Source organism: Solenopsis invicta, chromosome 12 (genome assembly GCF_016802725.1).
Source record: "Solenopsis invicta isolate M01_SB chromosome 12, UNIL_Sinv_3.0, whole genome shotgun sequence".
NCBI classification, from domain to species: domain Eukaryota; kingdom Metazoa; phylum Arthropoda; class Insecta; order Hymenoptera; family Formicidae; genus Solenopsis; species Solenopsis invicta.
This window is the reverse complement of record NC_052675.1, coordinates 6762584-6787723: the sequence shown is the minus strand read 5'-3', so window position 1 is coordinate 6787723 and position 25140 is coordinate 6762584. Positions and strand designations below refer to the sequence as shown.

The window sequence follows — 25140 nt, the reverse complement described above, 5'->3', positions numbered from 1 at the left end:
TTGTATTATATTGATATATATTTTATAATTACATTTTTATTTAAACAAATAATAGAGAAATTATTCTAAATGCTATTTTGCATTTGCAAAATTAGCAAAAAAAACTATAATTTTACATTTGTTTATATAAATATTGTGCTTTAATTATACATATTTCATTTTTTCGATAACATATATTGACCTGATCTACCAGTTGTATACACCTATGAGCATAAAGTGTTCACAGGTCATCATGAGGAATCAGTTCGCAGCGATCACGGAGGTCAAGCAACGTTCACCGGAGTCGCGACTTGGATGGGTGACCGCTTGAAAAATTCCTAAGAAATTGACTTTTTTTTTTGCAAAAATTGTTTTTTAAAATGTTACACAAATATTGTTTTGTTTATTGGAATTATGTGATTCAATAATATTTATGTAAATATTTTGGAAAAATGGGATATTTTAATGCAATATTTCAAAAAGCGGACATCTTAATGTTGTTGCAATCTTCCAGCAATGTTGCAGCAATGTTTTGCAATCAAAATGCAATATTACAATGTTTCAATGAAATCATTCTGCAATGTTCCTGCAATCTCTCTGTTCTGTATGGGTTGTAACCTCGAGACGAATACTCGCTCTGATTGTTTTCAAATGTGACGTTTGTGTGAAACGGTGTTCCACATTCAATTTTACATTTTTACAACATGCCGTCAATATGCTGTTAAACGCGGACAGCAAACCGATGGCAACAGTTGCTATTATGTTGCGCTATCATACGTATCCCTGCCGCCAATTTACTTTAGAACACTATAAAAAAAATGTATAGTTTTCTGAATGTGTTTTTTGAAACAGGCATTGCATAAGGTTCTCCTTACATAAAACTTTTATAATTTTTAATAAGGTAATAAACATACGTATGTAACGTAAATTTGCGGCAGAGATAAAATCGTGATTTCCTTTATTACGTACGTAGTTAAAAAAATCACTTAAAAATCATTTCTATATCAAGAATTCATCACAAAATCATCCTAAAAAGTGTATCGAATGACGTCATAAAGATTTTTCCCAAAATGACTTATATTTGATGTCATCATGATCTTATTATGATTTCATGTTCTTCGTGGGTCTTAGAACTACACGCGATTTCGGCCTTGGTATTACACGCAAATTCTTTTTGTTGTATTAATTCATACAAATTATTTCTTATTTTCGCAATCGCAACTACATTATCGTAATTATCCGATATTTCGCAAAAATCTTTATTAAATTTTACAATCAAGTTCTTTTCGGTCATTTTCCTACGGATAAAAAGTTAACTTTTAATTCAAGTACGAAAAACACATCACTCACCGTGATTTGTTTGAATCACTCACGTTGAATTCTTTAACATTCTTTAACTTGCCCGTCAAATTCTATCGCAAGATTTGCAGTACCTTTGCCTTTTATGTCTAACCGCATATCATCCGCTACCGCTACTTTCGCGTTGGCCAATGAAATGAAGGTGTCGAACAGGTCCTTCCTTGGTGACATGTGAGCCGTTGCCGCTAAGTCGACGATCTATGTTTCGCTTTTGTATAATCCGCCGTCAGCTATAAATGCAGTCGTCTGAAATGCCACTTTGGAGCTATTTTCATTCTTCTTCTTTTCTCGCTGTTTAGGCTTGTTGTCCTTCTTTTCCTTCTTCTTCTCACTGCAATTATTTGCCGCGTGACCAGATTTCCCACAATTCCAATAAACGAATTTCTTGGATTTGAATTTTGATTTTCTTCCTTTGAATTGACGCCTCGTATGAAAAGTCGCATCTTCTGCTGTACTCTTCTGGCAGATAGTTTCTTGCAATAACTTTGTTTTAATTAAATCTTCCGTAATTTGAATTCCGGAAGCTTCCAGCGCCATAATCATTGGTTGATATTTTTCTGGAAGGCCAGCTAATAAAACTGTTCCAAGCCATTCTTGATTTATTTCAAAGCCAATCGAAGTTAACTGATGCGCCGTTGATATTATTTCACCATATTTGTCTATAGAATTACCGCAGGTTTCTAATTTCGTCGTTGTAATTTTGCGTAGTAAACCCACCTTTCTCGTAAGTCCCGAATTTTCAAATGCAGATTGGAGATTTTTCCAAGCTTTTTGTGCCGTTGTCGCTTTCGAAACAAAAATCGACAAAAATCGAGTCGTCTACGCTCAGAATAATTTTTGTTCTTGCCTTCGTAATCTTTTCTTCGTTGGTTTCTGTTCCTAGAATCGCTTTTCATAGTCCGTCCAATTGTAGTAAGCTCTCCATGGCGATCTTCCATGTCGAATAGTTTTCTCGTCCTTTTAATTTTGCAATAGAAGGGTGATGCGATTCCGTCATTTTGTCTCTTCAATATCTCTTCTTTTTATTTAAGAAATTCGACAGGAACAGGACCTTTTGTGTAACACCGTTAAATACGACTAATTCGTCTCACTATTTCTTCTAATAAGCATCGGAGTATTTTCTGGGTCCATAACCATCAATGTTAGTTTTATTACGTGAAGAAATTAGTCGTTATTCACAGATTGTAAATTTTATTTAATCAGCGAACACCATTTACAGAACGTGTTGTCACAACGAGATAGATTTACGAAGTGAAGAGAATTACAATGACTACGTTTACACGGCACGATTTACGACGAAGTTATAACATCGATGTTATAACTACCGACGTTAGATGCCGTGTAAACGCTATTTTACGCCGAAGTTATAACATTGATGTAGTAACTCAAAGTCAGTTGGTAAAGAGGGTTAGAGTTACAACATCGACGTAAAAAAGACGTGTAAACGGTTGCAATATAACGACGGTTATAATGCCAACCCATAAAAATTGAATTTCTTTATTTCCCATTGTTTATAGAGTTGGTATTGAGTTTCCAAATCGTAAGAGAAGGCAAAGAAAATTAAGGAGGTGCAGTCGATATTCTTAACAATTATCAAAAATAAAAACGATGGAAACCGTGAGAAAACGTGAAAGTTGGGAAACCGAAGAAACTCGATATTTTCTTCAATTAATGAGAGAACGGCAAGTTATGAAAAGTTTGGATGGAAAGAGGTTTCGGGCAGATGATATTTTTAAACATTTAGAATTGCCCATGAACGAGAAAGGTTATAATAAGACAGCAAAGCAAATGCAGACTAGATTTAGAACTCTAAGACGTAAGTAAAAGTATACAATATATATATTTAGTATACACAATATATATTTAATAGGAACTAATGCTTGTATTTATAGTTTTTCTTTGAGAAATGAAGAATTCTTGTCTCTCAGAGGACTGTGAATACAAGCATAAATATATTTACCATAAAATGTTTTCGGTTTACTGAACAATAATTTCATATTGAAACATTTGCAATTTTCAGTTCAATATAATAAAATACGAAGACAAATGGGAAAAAGTGGATCAGGCAACTACATGTCCTCATTTATGTATGTCGAAGAAATGAGCCAACTTTTGGAATTTCGTCCCATTGCTATAGGAGATGTTGTAGACAGCACACCATTACAAGATTTATCAGAAAGCAATACCAATAGTGGTAAGTGATTTTGTTATACATGTAATTTTATGAAGTGTATTAAATAAAAATCTAATGTTAAATTCAGTCACTTTACTAAATTCATTAAATTAGTACATATTAAATGCAGTTGCATATAAAATATTTAAATATAGTGGTAAAATATAATTAATTTTGATATCATACATGTATATTCTATTAAATAATGTAATTGTATCATTATTGGATATTTATTCATTTAAAACATTTATTTACTTTTACATTTAATTTTGCTAACTTCAAATATAACAACTTTTAATATGCGCTAATCTCGTGTAATGCAAGACCGAATTCGTTATAATGAAAACATTTATATAAAATAATATGAAAAAAAAAATATTCTGTACTAGAGTCAAACATTTGGATTTATGAAGATGCTCCAGATCCACGAGACGGTGCAATTCCAGGATGTTCGTCGGACAATAACTCAACAACAACAGATCCCTTGTTACAAGAAGATTCGTCAAGCGAATCAAATATTGCGAATCAAAGTAAAGTTGATAGTTTTACAAAAGTTCCTACAAAAAGATGTAAAGTGAGATCTCATGAAGTTATCGCTCTGAGAGATGCTCCAGATCCACGAGACGGTGCAATTCCAGGATGTTCGTCGGACAATAACTCAACAACAGATCCCTTGTTACAAGAAGATTCGTCAAGCGAATCAAATACTGCGAATCAAAGTAAAGTTGATAGTTTTACAAAAGTTCCTACAAAAAGATGTAACGTGAGATCTCGTGAAGCTATCGCTCTGAGATATGCGGATAAATTAAAAGAAAATTATGAAGAAGTTCAAAATAATACTATGGAAAAGAATCGATGTTTTATTGAAAAATTAATGGAATCTGAAAAACAGTTAGAAAAAGAACTAATTAACAATATGCTCGAAAGTCAACAAAAAATGTTAAGAGATACAACTAATCAATTATTAACTGGTTTACAAAATATTTTTGCTCCTCAGATTCCGTCTCAATTTTCCACAGTTTCAGTTCCTACAGTCCATTCAGCCGCGCAAAGTCCTTTTGTAATGTCTCCAATTCATTATTCCTCTTCATTTTCTAATCTTGAATCACAAACTTTTCGTTCTTCAAGCCCTTTTCCTAAGGTATTAGTAAACGGCTGATATTACATATGGTACGTAAGTATAGTGTACGTCAATTCGTTTAAGTACTCTTCGCCAGCGAGCTTTTAATCTTCCAAAAGCTATTTCAACACATACACGGGCAGTACGAAGTCCGGTTCCAGAGAAATTAACAACGGCGAGTACCGAAAAAACTGTTAGTATAAAAAAATATTCACAAACTGAAAACGAAGAGCCTATTTCCTTACAATCATTAGTAAACGTAAAGTCGCAAAACTCGCAGAATTTAAAATTTTTGAGTACTCGGAATTCATTACCATTTACTCATGACTCTAATGAAAATTAAAAATTATTTTGTTATCAAACTTTTTATACCAGTTTATTAGTATTATTAATTAAAGTATTATTAATTAAAGCAATACTTAAATTAATAATTGTATTAAACAGTACAATTATTAATTTAAGTATTACTTTAATTATTTATTTTTAATGTGCAATTAAAGTAACACATTTGACATATGGGTATTTAAGTTAATTAGTTAAAAACTAAAATTACGTTAAAAATTTGAAGACTGCTTAATATTTTAATAATTATTAAAAGCAATATTTAACTTTTATTTATTACATTTAAGTTACATTTAATGACATTCCGGTATAAATTGGTATTTATATAATCTTTTTGTTTTGAAATTACTCATGACTAATCAAAATTAAAAATTATTTTATGTTGTCAAACTTTTTATACCAATTTATTAATACCGTGAACAGTACAATTATTACTTTAATTATTCATTTTTAATGTGCAATTAGAATAACACATTATGTATTTGACACTTGAGTATTTAAGTTAATTAGTTAAAAACTAAAATTACGTTAAAAATTTGAAGACTGAAAATTTAACTTTTATTTATTACATTTAAGTTAAATTTATAATGTCATTCCGGCATAAACTGGTATTTATATAACCTTTTTGTTTTGAAATTAATTCATTATTTAGTTATATTTTTTTGTGATATTTTATATCAAATTTTATTTACCGTATTATGTGATTATTATAAGTTGCATTGTGTGATTACTATAATAAAAATGTGATTATCGAAATTAGCATTTTTTTAATTACTATCTATAGGCAGAGATGATTTAATGACTTATATCCATATGGTGAGTCTAAATATCAATTACCATGATTATGAACAACATTTTAATAATTACAATTTAATAATTACTTTATTATATTATGTATTGTACAGTTTGTGTTATAAAATAAATGACTATTTATTTTATAACATATAAAATAATAGCGCAAAAAATGACTTGTGCACACTTGTTATTTTTATGACATACAGTTTATGTTACAAATGTTCTTCGGAGTTCAAAATTTTCAGCCAAATAAGTATTCAGAGTATCTCTTATCTTAATGGCATTAAAATTATCCAAGTTTCGAGTTCTTCTTAGTTCTGGTTGTTGAACTTCGGCTTGTTGAATTTCCCTTATTGCATGTTCCCAAGCAGATAAAAATGTGTCATTTCGTGTCTCGACTATGTTATGTAAAATGCAAACGGCTGATATTACATATGGTACGTAAGTATAGTGTACGTCAATTCGTTTAAGTACTCTTCGCCAGCGAGCTTTTAATCTTCCAAAAGCTATTTCAACACATACACGGGCAGAATTCAGATATACATTGAAGGATTCTTCCTCAGGAGTGAGGCGAGTACATTTAGTGTATCCTTTGATGAGCCATTCCAATAGCGGATAAGCAGGATCTCCTATTATAAGATAAGGCACTGGCACATTTAAAATTATTTTTGTTTCCTAAAATATAAGTTTTAATTTTATTAAACATAATTTTATGAAATTATAATATCAACATTAGTATAAGAAATAAAACATCTTTCACCAACTTTGGGAATTAATAAATTGTGATTCTTGTATAATTTTGAAGTCTGAAAAACCGCAGCGTCATGACATGATCCTGGTGAACCACAATAAATATTACGAAACCTGAAAAATAATAGCATCATTTTATGTTGCGTTCGAAAACATCACCCAAATACCTCCACGTATCATTTTATCCTTGTTCATCAAATGTTAAACAAAAATAATATGATACATAAATGCATGCAGGTGATGTTTCCGAACGCAACTCTATATATAATGATAAAAACAGTAGGATGTGTAAACAACTTGTACATATACCTGTATTTGTTATCTACAACCACTTGCAATATCATAGAGGGCCATCCTTTTCGATTAATAAAATCTCTGTATCCATCGCTAGGAGGAAGAATAGGAATATGCGTCCCATCAATTGCTCCAATTAACTGTGGAATATGCGTTTTCTTCTCAAAATCCGCAGCTATTTTATGGCACTCATCATTGTCAGGCATAGTTATCCACGAGCTCATTAGTTTTTTATTAATTGCATCAATTACTCTATGAACACACTTCCACACAGTTGCCTAATGAATCCCAAAATTATTTCCGACTATGCGATATTCACAGCAGCTGGATAAAAAATACAGACAAACAGCGATCTGTTTTTCCACTGATACTGGTTCTCGGGTGCCTATCTGGTTTAAATTTGGAGCAAGTTCGTCTCGTAATTGATTGCATAACCAGAAAAAAGTTGTTTTTGTCATCCGAAATGTTTCTAACCAGTCTTCATCCTTAAAATGATCATTAACAATTCGATGCCACCAATCAAAACTTCGTTCTTTCATCCATATTTCTCTTTCTCGTAAAAAATGTAATATAGGCCCTAGATCAAGCAAATAATTTGATGGTGTTGAATTCAACAAGTGTTGTAATATTATTTCTTTTAGACGCCTTCGCCGTTTAATCAAAATATTTCGGACATGTAAATGTACATTGCATGATCATGTTTTCTATAGTTGTCAGGTATACGGCGACAAATGAACGAACGCTTTCCATACTATCACTTAATTGCAGTTTTCAAAAATTATAATAACCTAAAATTTTAATTTAATTTGTAAATTATTACATCTCACTCAACGAACAAATATTTAATGATTTTCAAATTTATATTGTAACCTAAAAATTCACTTTGTTAACTTCAGACTACATTTCTACCACAAACAAGCATCTAATTTTTCGTTATTTTATGTTGGTATTAATGGAAATCCTTGACTTACTTCACTCGAAAGTTCTTAAGCTGCTTCAGCTTGGTGGGGATAAGATAAGCCTGAACGTGTAAACGCACCTCACTTTAAGTAGGAGTTATAACATTAACGTTACTAAATCGAAGTTAGAAGCCGTGTAAACGTAGTCAATGATAAAATAAAAGTGATGTTGTTGATAACGTTACATAGCAACTAATCATAATTGTTTTTAAAATTAGTGCTATCATAGATTCATGCAAAGCTCATCCAAAGCTACATTTCACTACAAATGCTAACTAAATTTAAACTATTAACTACTTGCAATCTTGATTTCAATAAGTATTATATGTTACGGTCTTGCAGGAAGGAATGTATAGAAGTACGGAGACGGTGAGAAGAGTGATAGTATAGGAAAGAAATAGCGAAAGAAAATTAGAATGCAAAATAGGAAATAGGACTAGGTATAGACATAAATATAGACATAGATATTATAAAAGTAACCGTAAAGGAAATGTTAAGGTATAGATGAATGTATAAGTAATTGGTTAATTAAGAATTCTGGGTGGCTTGGTATATGAAGAAGACCGAGAGAACTCAGATCACCGGCCGTTGGAGATTAAGGTTATGAAGCATAATAGGATGAAGAAGTATAGGAGATGGAGATTATGAAGCATAAAGAATAGAGGAAGAGGAACAGGAAAGAAAAGAGAAAATAGAATAAATATATAGGACAAAGAGGCGATAGAGGTGTAAGCAGAAAAAAAAGAGAAACCGGAATTTTAGTAAGAATTGGAAGAAAAGGAGGCTGTTGGATTGTTAAAAAAGAAGGAGACATGGAACTGGATCTTTTGCCTTTGGAGACTGTGCTTATAGAGGTTGGAGAAGGAGTGTATGGAACAAGACAGCAGAGGTAGATGCAGAAGGGATGGAAGTGAGCCGTGGATCTCCTTTGCAGCAACAAGTTCACATTGTGGGTAATTCTTGTCACGTTGTATTGGAACGATAAGATGCGTAATTTCTGCATTTCTGCGTGGAGATACTAATCTCTGGAAGGCTGGGTGAAAAGAAGGCTAAAAGGGTTATTAAAGATGTTTGGAAAAGAAGCAGGAAAGAGAAGAGAGAGAAGAGAAAAGGAAGGTGAAAGAAGAACCGAGAAGAAGAAAGAGAAGAACCAAGGAATAGAGTTACAAAGAAAGAAAGAATAATGTGAGGATACGCGAAAAAAGAATGTAAATTAGGATTTAAGATGGAAAGAGAATTAGGCATACCCAGTGAGAAATAGTATATCAAATCGACATCAATTTGATGTCGTTTTGATATCGAAATGTGATATCGATCCTCACATCGATTTCAATATTCAGGTGGCTTTCATTCGATATTCACGTCGCTTTTCACTGCAACTCTCGCGAGTATCGAATTGATATCGAATCGACAACAAATGGATATTCAATACAAACAAGGAAAAACATGGAAAATCTTCAAAGAAACATTATATTGTATTATTACTGCTACCAACAAATACGAATATTATGACATCAAAATAATCACAAAATATTTGAGATTTCGATGTTCAATAACCCGGAAAAATTACATCGATGAAATTTGATCAAATCGATATCGATTCGACATCGGTTCGATGTATCATTTCTCACTGGGTAGGCATAGATATAGGCATGGGTGCGGTGTGGTGCGGGGGTTTGTTTGGGTGGACAGACTTGCTGTATATGGTACGGTGTTTGTTTGCCTGGGCGGATTGTTGCGCCGTGCTGTACCAAGGATACATAAAAGAATAAGTATAGGGAGGTATAGTTAGCACCGCGGGCGCGAGGAAAAGAGAAATGCGTATAAAAAGTAGAAACAGAGATAGGCTAATATGGAATGGAACGAGGTATGGATGGATGCATGAGTTAAGGATAAAGATTGTAAAGTCCTTTCATGGCTTTTTGTAAGCTAAAGAAATAAATATCTATATCTATTTAAAAAAAAGCTTTATTAGAGAAAAAAATAAAATTGTTTTACATTATAAACTGAATCATAAAATTAGTTTATTTTTATCAAAATCAATGTAACAATAAGATATTATTTAAAAAGAAATATCTACATATTATAATCACTATAACCAGTGAAAAAACTATATAAAACATCAAAAAATCTATTTTTTAAGTAAAATCTTTATATTCATTAAAATTAGTATTAAAAATATGTAAAATACAAAACAAATTAAAATTTTTAATCTACAGAAATTATTTATATAGTTTGCAATTCAGGTTGTTGTGAAGGAACAGACATTTTTTAATCGTCCTCAGTACAAAACAAAAATTTGAATATTGGATGGACATTCTTTAAATATACGTGATTCCTCACTATCCCAAATGTTTTTAAAAGAAAGTATACTAACACTTATCAACCAGTTACTTTAAAAAGTGAAGCTAAGTTTCTGTAGGTAGTTAGCCCTTATAGCCCTGAAAAATGAATTCGGTGTTTAGTTTAATCGATAGAGTTTTTCACGCTGATTCCGAATATATAAAAGTCTCTAAAATGTGACTTAGGTGCACATTTTCTTTGGAACAATGCATGGCATCAACTACCCACGCAACACGTCCAATGGACGTCGCGATCGGACATGTCTGACGTCCAGATGACATACCAATTGTGTCTTGTAGACGTCTAGGAAACGTCCTTCGGACGTACAATGTAGCGCCTTCTGACGTCAAATGGACGTCATTAGGACGTCTCAGCAGGACATAAAAAGGACTTTTATGAACGTTGTTTGGACATTATTTTATATTGCGTGATTAGGACTTTATTTAGTAAAAAAATAATATTTATTAGTAAAAGTAGTATTAACCCTGCCGAAAATGTGCGATTAAAACCGATTAAAAAAAAAAAGTAGTCCGAATCGATCGAGATTTCTGCACCGAAAATATGGTGTTAAGACAGATTGAAAATATTATAAAATCGGAACCCAGATAGATTTATATTAAAACAGAATACATTAATATAAAACGTTATAAATGTTTAATTTACAAAAAAATATTTCTTGTATCCTTTTCGTTAAAAAGGACTAAAAAAATATTAAATTTGAATTAAATATTTAATTTTTGTACAAGATTAAATAACAATACAAATTGTTATTTACATGTAAAAATTATAAAAATTTATGTGGAACAGCGTTCCACACACACGTCACATTTGAAAAGACTGAGAGTGAGTATTCGTCTCGAGGTTACAACAAACAGCTCCTAAAAGTCTTACTGAAGTTATGAGCTGGGGAGTCGGCCGCGGTGGCGCCTAGATATAACGCCCGTAGCCGCATTCGACTCACGAGAAGATCTCTCGCGGCGTGGCCGCCTAGCGGTGGTGCCAGCACTCATTTGTTAAATTCATTTCAATCCGAAATTACAGGATTTCATAAATTATAATTAAATCGAATTTTAATGTATACATGTATTTGATTCACAGAATCATGTAAACAGATATGATTCTGTAAATCAAATATATATACCTTGCTGCTAGATGTATAATTACTTTCTTTATATTTTAAGTTTACGTTCCAAAACGTTTTTTCTGAGAAAAATTTTACTTGATATAATATACGTTATTATTTATTTATATTTTGAGTAGGATTTTCCTCACAAATAAAATAGCCATTAAATAGCATATTAAATTAATCGTTATAGTATTATACATATGTATTAAATATTACATAATTTAAATATTATATATAATGAAATATTAAATATTAACGAATAGTATATTTTATTAAAAAGCTATATACTGTATATTAAAGCTTCTCATATTATCAAAATCTGTAGTTTATGTTTATATATGGTTAAATATATCTTTTGTTAAATATTTTTTAACACGAAAAATTATCTTTATAATTTTATAATTTATAAAATTCTTGTGTTATAATAATAATGATAATGATGATAATTATAAAAATACTCAACTTTGTTGACATATATGTATAATAGCGGACCTTTTCGGAACGTACCACCAATATCTGCTAGACATTTAATGGACGTCCTTAGAACATCTTCCAAATGTCTTATTTAATATAAAGAACAACGCAATTTTCGAATGCATATTTATTATGTATGTATACATAATATGTTAAATATTACGAATCATCCCAAATATGTCCTGCGGATGTCCTACAAACGTCATACTGCAGCTATGATATACCAGGATGTCCTTCGGACGTCTGTGGAACGTCCTATGGACGTACGAGATACTAGGACATTACAAGGACTTTTGTGAACATGTATTGGACGTCCGGGGACGTCCATGTGTTGTGTGGGTAGAGACTTATATATTCGGAATCAGCATGAAAAACTCTCTGTTAAACCAAACATGGAATTCATTTTCGAGGGTTAAAAAGGGACTAACCTTGGCCTCATTCTTTATAATAAAGAAAGATCTACTGTTCCTTCGAAAATCCACAATAGAGCGTTAATTATCTTTGTATAACTTTCTGTATGTGTAATTTGTCTTTACAATTCTATTTAATTATTTTGACCTATGTATATATAATTTTACAATAAATATGTCTGAATTATATTTTTATATAAATATAAAAACTACATACTTTTTTTAATACAAATTTATTAACATTTTAATCATTTCATATTATCTTATTATAAATGTTTTTCCAGGTATATTATCAAATAGAATTTCAATTTTAGACACCTCAAGTTTATTTTTAAGATTACAATTCAATGTTACTTCATAATATAACTTTGCTTTAGTATTGGCGCCTGTAAGCGGAACCTTAAACCATTTGTAATTTTGTGTAACTTTTGTATCTTCATGTTCAAGTGTTCGATGTCCATCACCATAAGTGATGCGGCCCAATGTTATAGGTTCTCCAAGATATGGCACAGCTTTCTTATGTGCATGTAGGATATTCATAACATCTTTATAAGTTTCACTTTTTTTAATATCATGTTGTATACGATAATGAAACGTATAACCTGTACTTGCTGTTATAAATCCACCCACACTTGCTATTTTCATGAGCGTTTGAATTGCTACCATATCTGCAACAAAATAATTGTAACTTAATATAAAAAAGCAAACTTGGAAAGCAACATGTTACCGTTTCAACTTCTTTTTTCAGTAATGATTAAATAACAATGTTACATTTCCTTATTTGTAATGTTAATAATAACGTAGTTATATTTTGTAATGATAATGAATAGTTGCTTTTATCATTACTTTGTATGATTTAGCATCACATAGATTGAGACCAGTATTACCAGAAATACAAGCATTCTTTTAAAACTTATTTTGGTAATTATTTAGAATAATTACCTTATGTCAAATTTTGATAAAAATATACTCATTCAACGCATTTTTACTTAAAAATCTTGTAAATAAAAGCAGCGGGTTTGCCTCACAAAATAAATTATTAAGTTAAACTATGTTAAAGTTCAAGTAAAGACTTTACAAGTTTGTCATATCATCTTAATAAATGCTTTCAGTACTATAATCACTCACTGAGCAGCCAAAACAAACTAATAATTCTCTGCTTTAAAACACAAATACTATGCTTTAAAATCATAAAAATTATATAATAAAACATTTTGCCTTTTTAAAGCAGAGAATTTGTGATCTTAAATTCTTTGTTTTAAAACACTAATTTTCTGCTTTAAAAACACAAATGCTCTGCTATAAAGACATAAATTCTCTGCTTTAAAAATGCAAATTACTTTTTATATAATTTTTATGATAATATTAAAACAGAAAATTTATTTTTAAAACAAAAAAACATGTTTTTAAGTAAAAAATTAGTTTATTACAGCTATTCAATTAGCACTTGTAGTACTGAATGCATCCATTAAGTCAATATGACAGATATCTTAACTTTTAAAGTCTCAAATTTAACATTTAATAACTTGTTTCAGTTATTAAATCGCTGCAAATCGCTGCTTTTTTCTGCCAGATTCTTTGTTTTTATCAAAATTTGAAGTGAAGTAGCTCTTCTAAATAATTACCCTTATTTTATAACATAAATATCATGTAACAGCAAACACTTCTATCTTTAATGTGATCATATTCAGTGCATTAATAGTAACATTAATAACACAAATATAAAAGTTGTTAATCAGGGGATCGAACATGAAACTTTCCCTAAGGTGGAAACGTGAAAAGTGGAAAATTTCTCCATTAACTTCAATGGTAAAGATTTTCACTTTTCACGTTTCCACCCAAGGGAAAAAGTTTCATGATCGACCCCTAGAGTTAATAAATAAATATAATTTGAAAAATCATACACATACAAGTCAATAGTTAAAAATGACTATTATAAGTTGTCAAATGTAAAATAACAATCACGTTGGAATTGTATTAGACAACTTATGGCGAAATAATTTTTAGGTGTTCGATCTGTATGCATGCAAAGTTTCAAATTGCATTTAATTTACTTGACTATGATTAACAATTTACTTTGTTAATGCCAGTTTTTTATATGCACACTAAAGATCTGATTGATACCGGTGAAAATTGAAACATTTATTGGTAATTATACAATTTAGAGGTCTCAAGAGAAGAAACGAGATATTAATCGTTAAAATTGACAAATATTCAGGTTAGAAAACTTGTCATACCAACGATACATATGACACTACTTTCGAGTCACAGAACATATACTATGAGAAATGGGGTGCGTTCCGTTTCTCGCATAATGCGCATGGACTGCATAGACAACAGTTCCGTTTTTTCTAATGCGCGCATTGGTAGAGCATGAAATTCTCTAGATTCTTCCCACCATTAGCGCATGAAGAGCGCATCAGCTAGACTGCGGTCCGATTCACGCTCACAGCGCTATCACGGCTATCAGCGCACTCCCGGTTGGTCTGATTCACTTCTTGAACGTTTTCTGTAAAGGTGCAATTTCACGCAGCGAGTAAAAGCTGGCGTTTTACCCCCACTCAATCGCAACGCAAAGCAGCGTTAAAAAGCTAAACGCTATCGCCTCTATCCTTTTCATGTAGCGAATAAAAGCTGGCGTTTTACTCTTACTCCACCCAACTCCACCGCATCGCAAAGCAGCGTTAAAAGCGGCAATTGCTAAGTACATAATCTGACATAACCGCAAAAATAGAGTTGGAATATTATAATCAATATATCGAGTTTGTAAAATATTATAAACACACAGTGGCGGTTATAGCTGAAATTAGAAGACGACGTATAGCTGCTGCAATTGCTGCAATGTATTTGTTAAAAAAAGAAAAAGAAATAGATAAAAAAAAAAGTTTTTGGTAGCTCCGATTTTTGTAAATCGTAATGAGCACAGTTTCTTTTTTGCATCGGCCAAAATTGTTACTAATGTATTTACCGCTTTTAGGATAAAAATAATATGAATTTTTATCTATGTAACATTCATTATATCCCTCCATACAAGAGTGCCGATATATTTCTTCACTTTCTTGTATGGTACAAAAAATTGTTTTGCACACACCACAAGTATATGAGGGTATAACAGAATTTCCTACAATATAAAAAAAAACACAGTTATTAACACAATATAACAAATAAAGCTATCTAACATAAATAAATAAAAAACAAAAAGCAACCTTGCCTGAAAGTATGCTTACTATATGTATATAATATATATTAAATTTGTTTGTATTTTCAGACGATGTCGATTGATTTAACCTTTCAGTCATAATTTTTTTCTTATATATTTACTTTTGGAAGGTAATTAATTTGGAATGTAATATTTAAATTTCAGCGTCATTTTGCTAAAAGTTGGTCTGTGTCGAACTTTGAGCGTTTATCCTCTGAATTTGCCAAATTGATGCAGAGGGGGTAAAACGCCAGCTTTTATTCGCTGCGTGAACTTGCGCCTTAAGCGAAGTGACGTAATGAATTTGTGACGTTGCGCGCTCACGGTGACCTTGCTTCGAAGGTGGGTCGGCGTGAGCGTGTGCGTCATTTGTGCGGGAAATATGTTTAAAGTTTACACTTTGACTAGGCGTGTAGAATCTGTTGGGACAATCAATGTGTTCGGGCCTGTTTTTTCGATAGCGGAAAATATTTTTGCAACCGTTGATTGCATCACAGCACACAATAGTTATAAAATATTTATAATAATTATGTGAATATTATAAAAATAATTGTCAAAATATTTGATAAATATTTTTATGATCTTACATTCAACAGATCATAAATATTTATTATAATAAATATTGTATAAAATATTTAATTTATATTTTAATATTTTATACAATATTTATGGTAAGTAAAAAAAATATTTCCATATTTATTTTTTATTAACAGTAAATATTATATAAATAAAATATTAAAATATAGACAGACAAACAAAATATAAACATTTATTACATTTATGATTTGTTCCATCTAAAAGCACAAAAATATTTATAGAATTTTTTAATAAATATTCATAAATATTTAAAATAAATATTGTATACTGTCTAGGTAACTATATAATTTTATTTTTTGAAAATTATTAAATGTACTTTTTAAAATTCTATTTATTATAAAACTTTATTAATATTTAAAAAAATAAAATAATTTTAGCTTTATTCAGACTATAGTAGAGTCCTATATAAAGAGAGAAGCGACATCGAACCCCTATCGCAATCTTTAGTATCCGATTGAGTCCTCCACCGCCATTTTGGGATCACTCTAACGTCATTAAACACTATTCTTTTCATTCTGCAAACAGCTGTGGTCACAATATGGCTGCTCGCTTAGCCAATCAAATATCAATCAGATTACCAATCAGAGCTTTGGACATCAATGTCGCTTCTCTCTTTATATAGGACTCTAGACTATAGGTATCCTACTTGGGTTATGTTCTATGAGTAGCGTTTACAAGTGGTCCGAAACATTTATTGTTGTCAGCGTGCCTTAAGCACGCTAACGAATCGGACCGATCATGAACATCGTGAGGACAATGAGCACTGTGAGCGTGAATCGGACCGTAGCCTACTCGAAGTAAAACTTGTCGCAAGTTATGCGCGCCTGCGCATATACTGTGAATTCAAATTTGTACACTCAAGGACTTTGATTCTGTCCATGGGGAAATTTTCCAAACTGAGGAGTTACGACTTTCTACATACTCGCAGTTCATGATTAATGAAACGACTAGGGCTTAAGGGCCTCGCACATGAAATGCATAACATAACATAAGCACAACATAAGACTGATGGACCAATGACCATCCAACATAAAGTCGCCATATTAATTTACATAAGATTCCTATTGGTTCAGAGGATTTATGCTACGTTTATGCTCTGTTATGCATTTTATGTGCGAGGCCCTTAAAGGGCCTCGCACATAAAATGCATAACATAACATAAGCACAACATAAGACCAATGGGCCAATGAGCATTCAGCATAAAGTCGCCATATTGATTTATATAACATTTTCATTGGTCCGTCGATTTTATGTTGTGCATATGTTATGTTATGCATTTCATGTGCGAGGCCCTTTATTGGTCGTTACGTTAATCATGAACTGTAAGTATGTAGAAAGATAGCGACTTTTTAGTTTAGAAAATTTTCCCATGGACAGAATCAAAGTCCTTGGGTGTACATACACCATTGAACTATACTCTAACTGGAATGGGCATTAGCCGCCAGAAAACGTGACGAAAGAGAGCCATTTCGAAGGGCCACCTCTCTTTGTCAGTACAGTCACGTTAGAAAGTTTTGCAGTACCGGCACATGAAAATAGATAAACGAGCGACTTGAGTGACATACATAAATAAAATAAAAGCAAAATTGCATTATATTTTTTTAAGTATTTAAGTAACTTTTTAAGTAAAAGTTAATTTTTTCTTCGTTTCCACAAATTCCGTTATATGCTGTTGTAACGCTGGTGGTTTTCGTGCGGTTGCGGTAGGTGTCAGGATACGGTTGCGGATAAGCTCGCCGGATTGGTCGGGTTCGGTATAATAATCGCACTCGGTATTTAGCTGACAAAAATACTAAATCTTTATTTGGATGTGATAGGCTGCGGTCCATTTAGTACTTCTGAACGCTCTGAATGCTACGCTCTAAACGCTACGCTATGATCGGTCCACTAGTGTTACCAATATTACAATCACTACACAAGTTGACCAGTTTGTAGCAGTTGTAGCACTTGAATCAATTAGCCGCGGTTTATCCAAATTTAATAATGGAATCAGTTCCAATTTTAGTAAATGTTTATAATACATTCAACGATATAATATCTTATATACGAGGTGTGTTCAAAAAGTATCGCGAATTTTGTGTTTTTTCAAAAATTATTTATTTATTCATGAATATCTATTTTGTCCCCTTCAAAGTAATCCCCATGAGATATTATACACTTGTGCCAACGGTTTTTCCAATCTTCGAAGCACTTCAAAAAATCATTTTTTTTTATCTTGTTCAGCTCCTCCTTCGATGCCGTCTTTATCTCGTCAAGCGTAGCGTAACGTCGTCCTTTCATGGGCCTCTTCAGTTTAGGGAACAAGAAAAAGTCACAGGGGGCCAGATCTGGGGAATACGGTGGCTGCGGCATCATTAGTGTGTTGTTTTTGGCCAAAAAGTCGCGCACAAGCAACGATGTGTGAGCAGGGGCGTTATCGTGGTGCAAAAGCCAATTTTTGTTCTTCCACAAATCCGGGCGTTTCTGGCGGATTGCTTCGCGCAAATTGCGCATAACTTGCAGGTAATATTCCTTATTGACCGTTCTACCCTGTGGCAAGAACTCATGATGCACCACGCCCCTGCAATCGAAGAAAACTGTCAGCAAAACTTTCACATTCGACCGAACTTGGCGCGCTTTTTTCGGTCTTGGTTCGTGCGGCAGCTTCCATTGAGATGATTGAGCTTTGGTTTCCACGTCATAACCATAAACCCACGATTCGTCACCAGTTATGACCCTCTGGAGCAAATTTGGGTCGTCGCGGACAGAGTCCAACATCTCATTAGCAATGTTCATGCGATGCTGTTTTTGGTCGCAATTGAGCAATTTTGGTACGAATTTCGCGGCGACCCGTCTCATGCCCAAATCATTGATAAAAATCGAATGGCACGAGCCAATCGATATGTTTAGGTCCTCAGCAACTTCTCTAACGGTGATTCGACGATTGGCCAATACCATTTTCTCCACTTCATTAATTTTTTCGTCTGTTGTTGAAGTGCTCGGGCGTCCGGCACGCTCTTCGTCGTTCACATCTTCTCGGCCTTCTGAGAACATTTTGTACCACCGATAAACGTTGCTTCGGTCCAAGGTAGCTTCTCCGTATGCCACAGTCAACATTCGGAATGCATCCGCGCACTTAATTTCGTTTTTCACACAAAATTTGATACAGGTTCTTTGATCCATTTTTTTGAATAGGTAAAAATCGAAGACTATCCAAAACACGTGCAAGCAAAGCAGCTGTCAACAATTAAGTGAACATTCAAAATGGCCGAGCTTGTCGGCATAAGTGAGAGACATGAGTACCAACATAACGCCACAAAAAGATCGAAATTCGAATATACGTAACCCGCGAAAATTCAAAATTCGCGATACTTTTTGAACACACCTCGTATATGATGATGAGAAAGAAGAAATAGAATTTTGCTTAATGAGTTATGAATCAAAGAAAACGAAGAACGCCTAAAATTGAAGGTTATGTAGAATGTATTATCCCATCTCTCTCTGCTATGGAATTCAAGAGTCATTTCAGGTAAAGTCATAATTTTAATTTATTTTTTCTCGCGTAGCAGAAACAAAGAAAGTTAATGATAATAATTCCTTTTTATTGTCAATTGATATATCATGTTTAAACATGTATGAACACAAATACGGCCCCAAACAAACTATTGATGAAGCCAACAGCGGTTTGAGCGCGAATCGAAATACGGCTCAAGTCGTAATTTCCCGCCAAATATTGAAACGCTTCAGCTAACCCATCTCCCGAGGTGAGGCAGTTAGAGCGAATCGAGAGCGAAAACTATGACGTATTGATGACGTAATAAGAGCTATTGGGAGCGTTCCGAAGCGTCAAATGGACCAGCCATATTAATGCTACGAATGCTCTGTAGCGTTTGAAGCGCTAAGTGGACCGCAGCCATATTTACAAGTAGCCTCATAGCTTATTGCGTCTAACGCCTCGTGACAAGTGGACCCAGCCTAAGCGGGGACGCGATTGGCTCGCGATGGTTGCGACGACCAATCGCCGCTGAGCGGTCGGAATCGCGAGCGTTGGTAACGGTAAGCGCACGGTGACGCGTGGAATAAGAGAACGCTAGGCGAGAGCCGAGATTGAATTACAAAACAAGAATTATAATAACCGCAAGAACACGGATGAAACGGTAAAGTGACAAAGAAAATAATTCTAACTTACAAAAGAAACATAATAAGAACTGGATTACTAGAACCGTGATAATACTAACGGAATTGTAAAACTACAATGATCTTATTTATTAATCGCGTGGGTTTTAACGGACACGGTGTCCGGGGTGATCGGGGAGCTGCGGAACGCGGGATCGGAGCGACGGCGGCGATTCCGCGCCTCGCCCGAGCCGCCTCGTGCAAAATGAGGCGAAGGTCTCGTCAGGGCGCGGATGCCCTGACGAGGCTTTAGGTTACAAGAGAATCTTCCCTGAGGGAGAGGACGGATGTGATTGGTCAGGGATACCCAGCCTGAGGACTCGACGAGGATGCTCGTCGTGGACGGTGATTCGCCGAGGATACTCGGCTACGGAGCACGGCGAGGATGCTCGCCGTGATTGGCTGCGAAGCGGTATTCGGTATGGCAGGATTAGCCGAGGATCCTCAGCTAGCCGGAACGACGAGGATTCTCGTCGAGGGGAGTCTGGATGAGGCGAGTATTCTCGTCCTCTTGGGAGTCGGAGTGCGGTCGAGGATTCTCGACCTGTCGGATTCGGCGGACCGGGAAGATCTGACTCGGTGTTTCCACTGCCGGCTTATATATCCGAACGCACGGTTGGGCGGACCAATCCGCGCGTTCGGTCGGCTGGCCCGGAGTGGGAACGTTGCCGAACGCCACGGGCGGCGCGCGTGCTGCCGCCAGTGTTACCGTTCGGGCCGCGTTTTCTCGCGCATGCGCGGCAAACCAGTCATGTCTAGCTATCTGTGATGATGGGTTCTTTTGGTGCCCGGCTCCGTCGATGTAGGATGTAGGCAGTAGGAGTAGGAGTAGGTTAGGTTAGGCTAGGTAAGTATGTTAATTTATTATTAATATCTATCAATTTATTTATATTTTTTTAATATAACTAAACATGAATCCTGAAATTGGTAAAGGAGCCATTAAAAAAGAAAGAATTTTTAAACAATCTTGGCTAGATGAGGATATTTTTAAAGGATGGTTGGCATCTGCACGGCAAGATGCGGACTGTTAAATAGTTATTTTCTTTATATAAAACATATTTTTATTTAACATATGTTCATCATTTAATGTAAATTTATGTAATGTTAATTATAAATTACATTTATAAAATATATTTTTTTGTAGTATGAATACTGGTAAGGTTTTTGGCAGTTTTCCTTACCCTTGCAACAAATGTTGGTATTCTTATGATTCTGCCAAATAAAATGTTTTATTTGATTTAAATATGTAAAAATATGATTAAAATTTATTTCGATATCCTTTCCTTCATTTCTATATTAATTGCACTTTTTTGTTTTAATTATTAAGCATAATTACAGTTTTGTTAAATTTCTCTATAGATTTATCTCATCTGACTGTGGGGGGGTCTAAATGTACCTTTATTCCTCTGAATTTAATACTTCGCTGAGGTCACGTGCACGGCCATCCGCGAGAAAACGCGGCCCGAACGGTAACACTGGCTGCCGCGTCGGCAGGTTAGCTCGGTGCGCGCACGTGGCGTTCTGCCGGTGTATTGCTCGGGTGGACGGAGCGGAGTGGCAGTGCGCGCGAGGTGGAGGGGCGTTTTGTTACATCACCCCCCCCCCCTTTGCAAGTGGCGAACTTTGGCCACTACGCCGGGAATTCCCACACGTAGTGGCACTGGCCTTCCCGACTGAAACAAAGCGTGAAGCGGCGGTTGGCCGCGGCGGACCTTATATACCCGCGAAACCGTGGCCGCGTAGTACGGAACGTACACGGTTAGATCATCTGTGACCCGCACTGGTATAGGCGATCGGTCCGGGCGGGCTCTGGTCTTGGTCGTGGATGTCGTGTCCGGTGCTCTGGAGGTCTTGGCTGCCGGTGGCTGCCGGTAAGGCTGGTGTCGGAACGGTGGGTTCGCTTGCGGCGGTCTGCGTGGTGACGGTTGCGATGACTACTGGCCCTGGCGCTGCGGAGATCTCTTCCGGCAGCGTGGAGATTGTGCTTTTATGAGGCGGGCTGGTTTCCTCCGCGTGATCCAGAGGCGCGGTGACGATGGCAGCCCTGTTGTCGTCCTCTAGGTCCGACAACGGGTCTCCGAACAGCGCCGTCAGCTGCGTGCTCGTTCTTGCCGCTTTCCTGCATCTGGTCGGCCGGCTCGTCGTGGCACTGGCGGTGGTTCGGCCAGTAGCGCAGCGAGCTTCCGCGCGTTGGTCGCCGAAGAACGCTGCACCCGTACGCCAATCACCGGGTGTCTAGTTGCTCGGGTCGTCGAGGGCGCGAGGGTGCGCTTGGCGGGTTTTGCCCGTCGCACCAGGTCTAGCGGTGGAGCGCGGATGGCGGTGACCGGCCTTGCACGCCTTGGGGCGGGCGGTGACGTCACCGGAAGGACAGGCAAGCTCCGTTGACAGCCGGAGCGGTGTTGCGTGCTGAGCGACTCTGGCGCGATGTTGCGCATCGAGTGCTCGGTCAGGGTTGCCACAAGTCAGGGAAGTCAGGGAAAAGTCATGGAATTTGAAAATGGTCAGGGAAGTCAGGGAAAAGTCAGGGATTTAACAAAAATTTCTGGAAAAATAAAATGGCTGTAAAGAAGTTTAAAATACGCGTTCACATCTGTTCAGCTCGGTGTCTTGTTTCATTTATATCAGGGCGCCACAGACAGTCGATAAAATCATTATCCTTCGTTCTTTAAGACGGCTCGGCCGATAATTTTTCGCTTTATAATTTGCCGTAATCTTTGTGGCGCTTGCACCATTGTCTTGTGTGTGCGTGTATGTTTTGTTTTGACTCGTTTTATTTGGACGTGTTACCATGCGTGTTACTCGCTGGTAAGCCTTTCGTATGTTAGGACATGTTGCTAATGTTATTTACGTTGTAAAGATAGTGCATTGCGTATATTATAGTGTTTGGCCATTGAGCTCTGAGCATGTCCCTCCTGTTTTGAAGAAAGGAAATTCACATCAAAGGTAAACTGATAATCGTTTGATGATAAATTATGTGATATGTTGCTGATTTGATTGACCTGAGATTTTTTAAATGATATGGAGACATCATTAGCCTCGTCATTATTCTTGTCGTTTGATTTTCTTTTTGGTGTAATATTTCTTGCTTTCTATTCACAGATATTGTAATAATGAGTGGAATAAAGAAAACTGTTTTTCGTGACGAGTGGACACTGAAACCCGAATTTATTGGGATTCAAAAAGGCAAAGTGAAGACAGAGGCTTACTGTACTATATGTAAAAAGGTTCTACAATTAAGTAATATGGGTATAATGTCTTTAAAAAGTCACGTAAAGTCGGGAACCAAACATAACAAGCTAATGTTGGATGTAAAAAAATCTGCAAACATGCATTTCTTTACAACAGCGAAGGTAGGCCTATCCTCTTTGTGTCCAAGTTTTTTGAAATTGTGTCTTATACGTCATTTAGTTGATATTTGAAGTATTGAGTTAGGTTTTAAGAGCTGGCAGGAGCAACAAGAATACATTTACACCTCATTGGCCATGCAGATACAATATCTGCACTCCAGTATATTGTCTTATGAGAGAAATATTTTGACATGAAACTTTGACATGTTTTATGAAGTCTCCGAAAGAACTAAATTTTGCATTTTTGCTTTTAAAAATATTATAATAAGTAAAATGATATATTTCTTACTCATGGTGTGAATATAACCTTGAAATATTTTGTTTTGTAGAAACAATATTTCGCTACGAAACCTTTTCAGCATCTTTTTTATAATTAAGAAGTTACGAAGTCATGTACAAAGTCATATTTTGCAATTTGATTCTTGAAAAATATTTCATTAAAACTAATAAAAATAATAAGCATAAATCAAGTGAGATGTGTTTGTTACATTGTTATATGACGAGAATGTTATTTTTTGGCTTTTCAGGATTCTTGTTCTTCTACATTACATGTAGATACTGATAACTCGGTTTTGAAGCAAAAAACGAATGAACAGTCTGTTCCAACTCATTCAGAGACGCAATTCATATCGGGTCTTGCTGGCACTGCCTCGCACTCAGAAACGACTTCTCTTGCTAATAGTTGCATTGACAAATATTTCTTTAAAGATGATGTTACTAGAGCTGAAATTTTGTGGTGTCTCCAAACTGTCGAAAATCATGCATCTATTTCATCGGCAGGAAAACAATCCTCTCTGTTTCCACTTATGTTCCCAGATAATAGAATAGCATCCTCCTTGTGTCTAGCTCGTACAAAGCTATCATATGGGATAGTTTTTGGTCTGGCGCCCTATTTTAATAAAAAAGTTCTTGACGCTGTTTGTAACTGTGGTCCATTTGTAGTTTCTTTTGATGAAAGCTTAAATAAAATGACACAAACTCAACAAATGGATATTGCTTTGAGATTCTGGAATAATAATAGTAATCAAGTAGAAACATACTATTTTTCTTCTGCTTTTTTTGGCCACGCTCGTGCTAAGGATTATTAAGAACTTTTAAAGAAAAACTAAAAGATTTGAATTTACAAAATTTGTTACAAGTATCCATGGACGGCCCCAATGTAAATTGGGCCTTTTTGAAAGAACTTGAATGTGATATTCGATCTACCTACGGTGAAAACAGTCCAATTTTTATCAATATGGGTTCCTGTGGATTACACATTATCAATAACAGTTACAAGGAGGCAGCTAAGTCTACTGGCTGGAATGTGATTGCCTTTCTCAGATCAGCATATTATGTTTTCAAGGATATTCCTTCTAGGAGGAGTGACTATCTGAGGTTTAATAAGTCACAACCATTACCTCTCCCTGCAAAGTTTTGTTCTGTTCGCTGGTTAGAGAATGAGAAAATAATTGAAACAACAATTAAAATAATTCCCAATCTAAAGAATTTTATTAATGGAGTTAAAGAAGAAAAAATTAAAATTATATCTAAGAGCTTTGGAACTATGAAATCATGTCTTGAGGACAAACTGTTAACTGCTAAACTTTCTTTTTTTGATTATGTTGCTCACCAAGTCACTCCTTTCCTGAAAGAATATCAATGTGAAGCTCCTATGTCACCATTTTTATATAATGACCTATACGTTATACTACATGATTTGATGTCTCTTATTG

General features: G+C 34.9%; 3 protein-coding genes across 7 annotated transcripts; 1 reads left to right on the top strand and 2 right to left on the bottom strand.

Annotated features, from left to right (window-relative positions):
* The first annotated feature begins 541 nt into the window (after positions 1-541).
* LOC113005003 lies at positions 542-5002 on the top strand. Its single transcript, XM_039455977.1, has 3 exons — positions 542-3154; positions 3359-3532; positions 3901-5002. The coding sequence occupies exons 1-3, from the start codon at positions 2947-2949 to the stop codon at positions 4668-4670; spliced, it is 1152 nt and encodes a 383-aa protein (XP_039311911.1). The 5' UTR covers positions 542-2946; the 3' UTR covers positions 4671-5002.
* On the bottom strand, positions 4361-10512 carry LOC120359208 (protein ALP1-like). 2 transcript variants are annotated; one of them, XM_039455979.1, is made up of 4 exons: positions 6828-10512; positions 6533-6632; positions 6265-6443; positions 4361-4740 (listed from the first exon to the last, which is right to left on the bottom strand). In XM_039455979.1, exons 1-4 carry the CDS (start codon positions 7034-7036, stop codon positions 4656-4658), a joined length of 573 nt encoding a protein of 190 aa, XP_039311913.1. In that variant the 5' UTR covers positions 7037-10512; the 3' UTR covers positions 4361-4655. The 2 variants fall into 2 exon arrangements, with proteins under 2 accessions (XP_039311913.1, XP_039311912.1); XM_039455978.1 differs by lacking the exon at positions 4361-4740 and having other exon boundaries at positions 5828-6443.
* A 1833-nt stretch (positions 10513-12345) lies between these two features.
* Positions 12346-14550, bottom strand: LOC105199869. 4 transcript variants are annotated; one of them, XM_011167143.3, is made up of 2 exons: positions 14362-14550; positions 12346-12792 (listed from the first exon to the last, which is right to left on the bottom strand). In XM_011167143.3, the coding sequence occupies exon 2, from the start codon at positions 12788-12790 to the stop codon at positions 12383-12385; it is 408 nt and encodes a 135-aa protein (XP_011165445.2). In that variant the 5' UTR covers positions 12791-12792; positions 14362-14550; the 3' UTR covers positions 12346-12382. The 4 variants fall into 4 exon arrangements, with proteins under 4 accessions (XP_011165445.2, XP_011165444.2, XP_011165447.2 ...); XM_011167142.3 differs by having other exon boundaries at positions 12351-12792; positions 14201-14400; XM_011167145.3 differs by having other exon boundaries at positions 12351-12792; positions 14249-14398.
* Positions 14551-25140: the final 10590 nt, after the last annotated feature.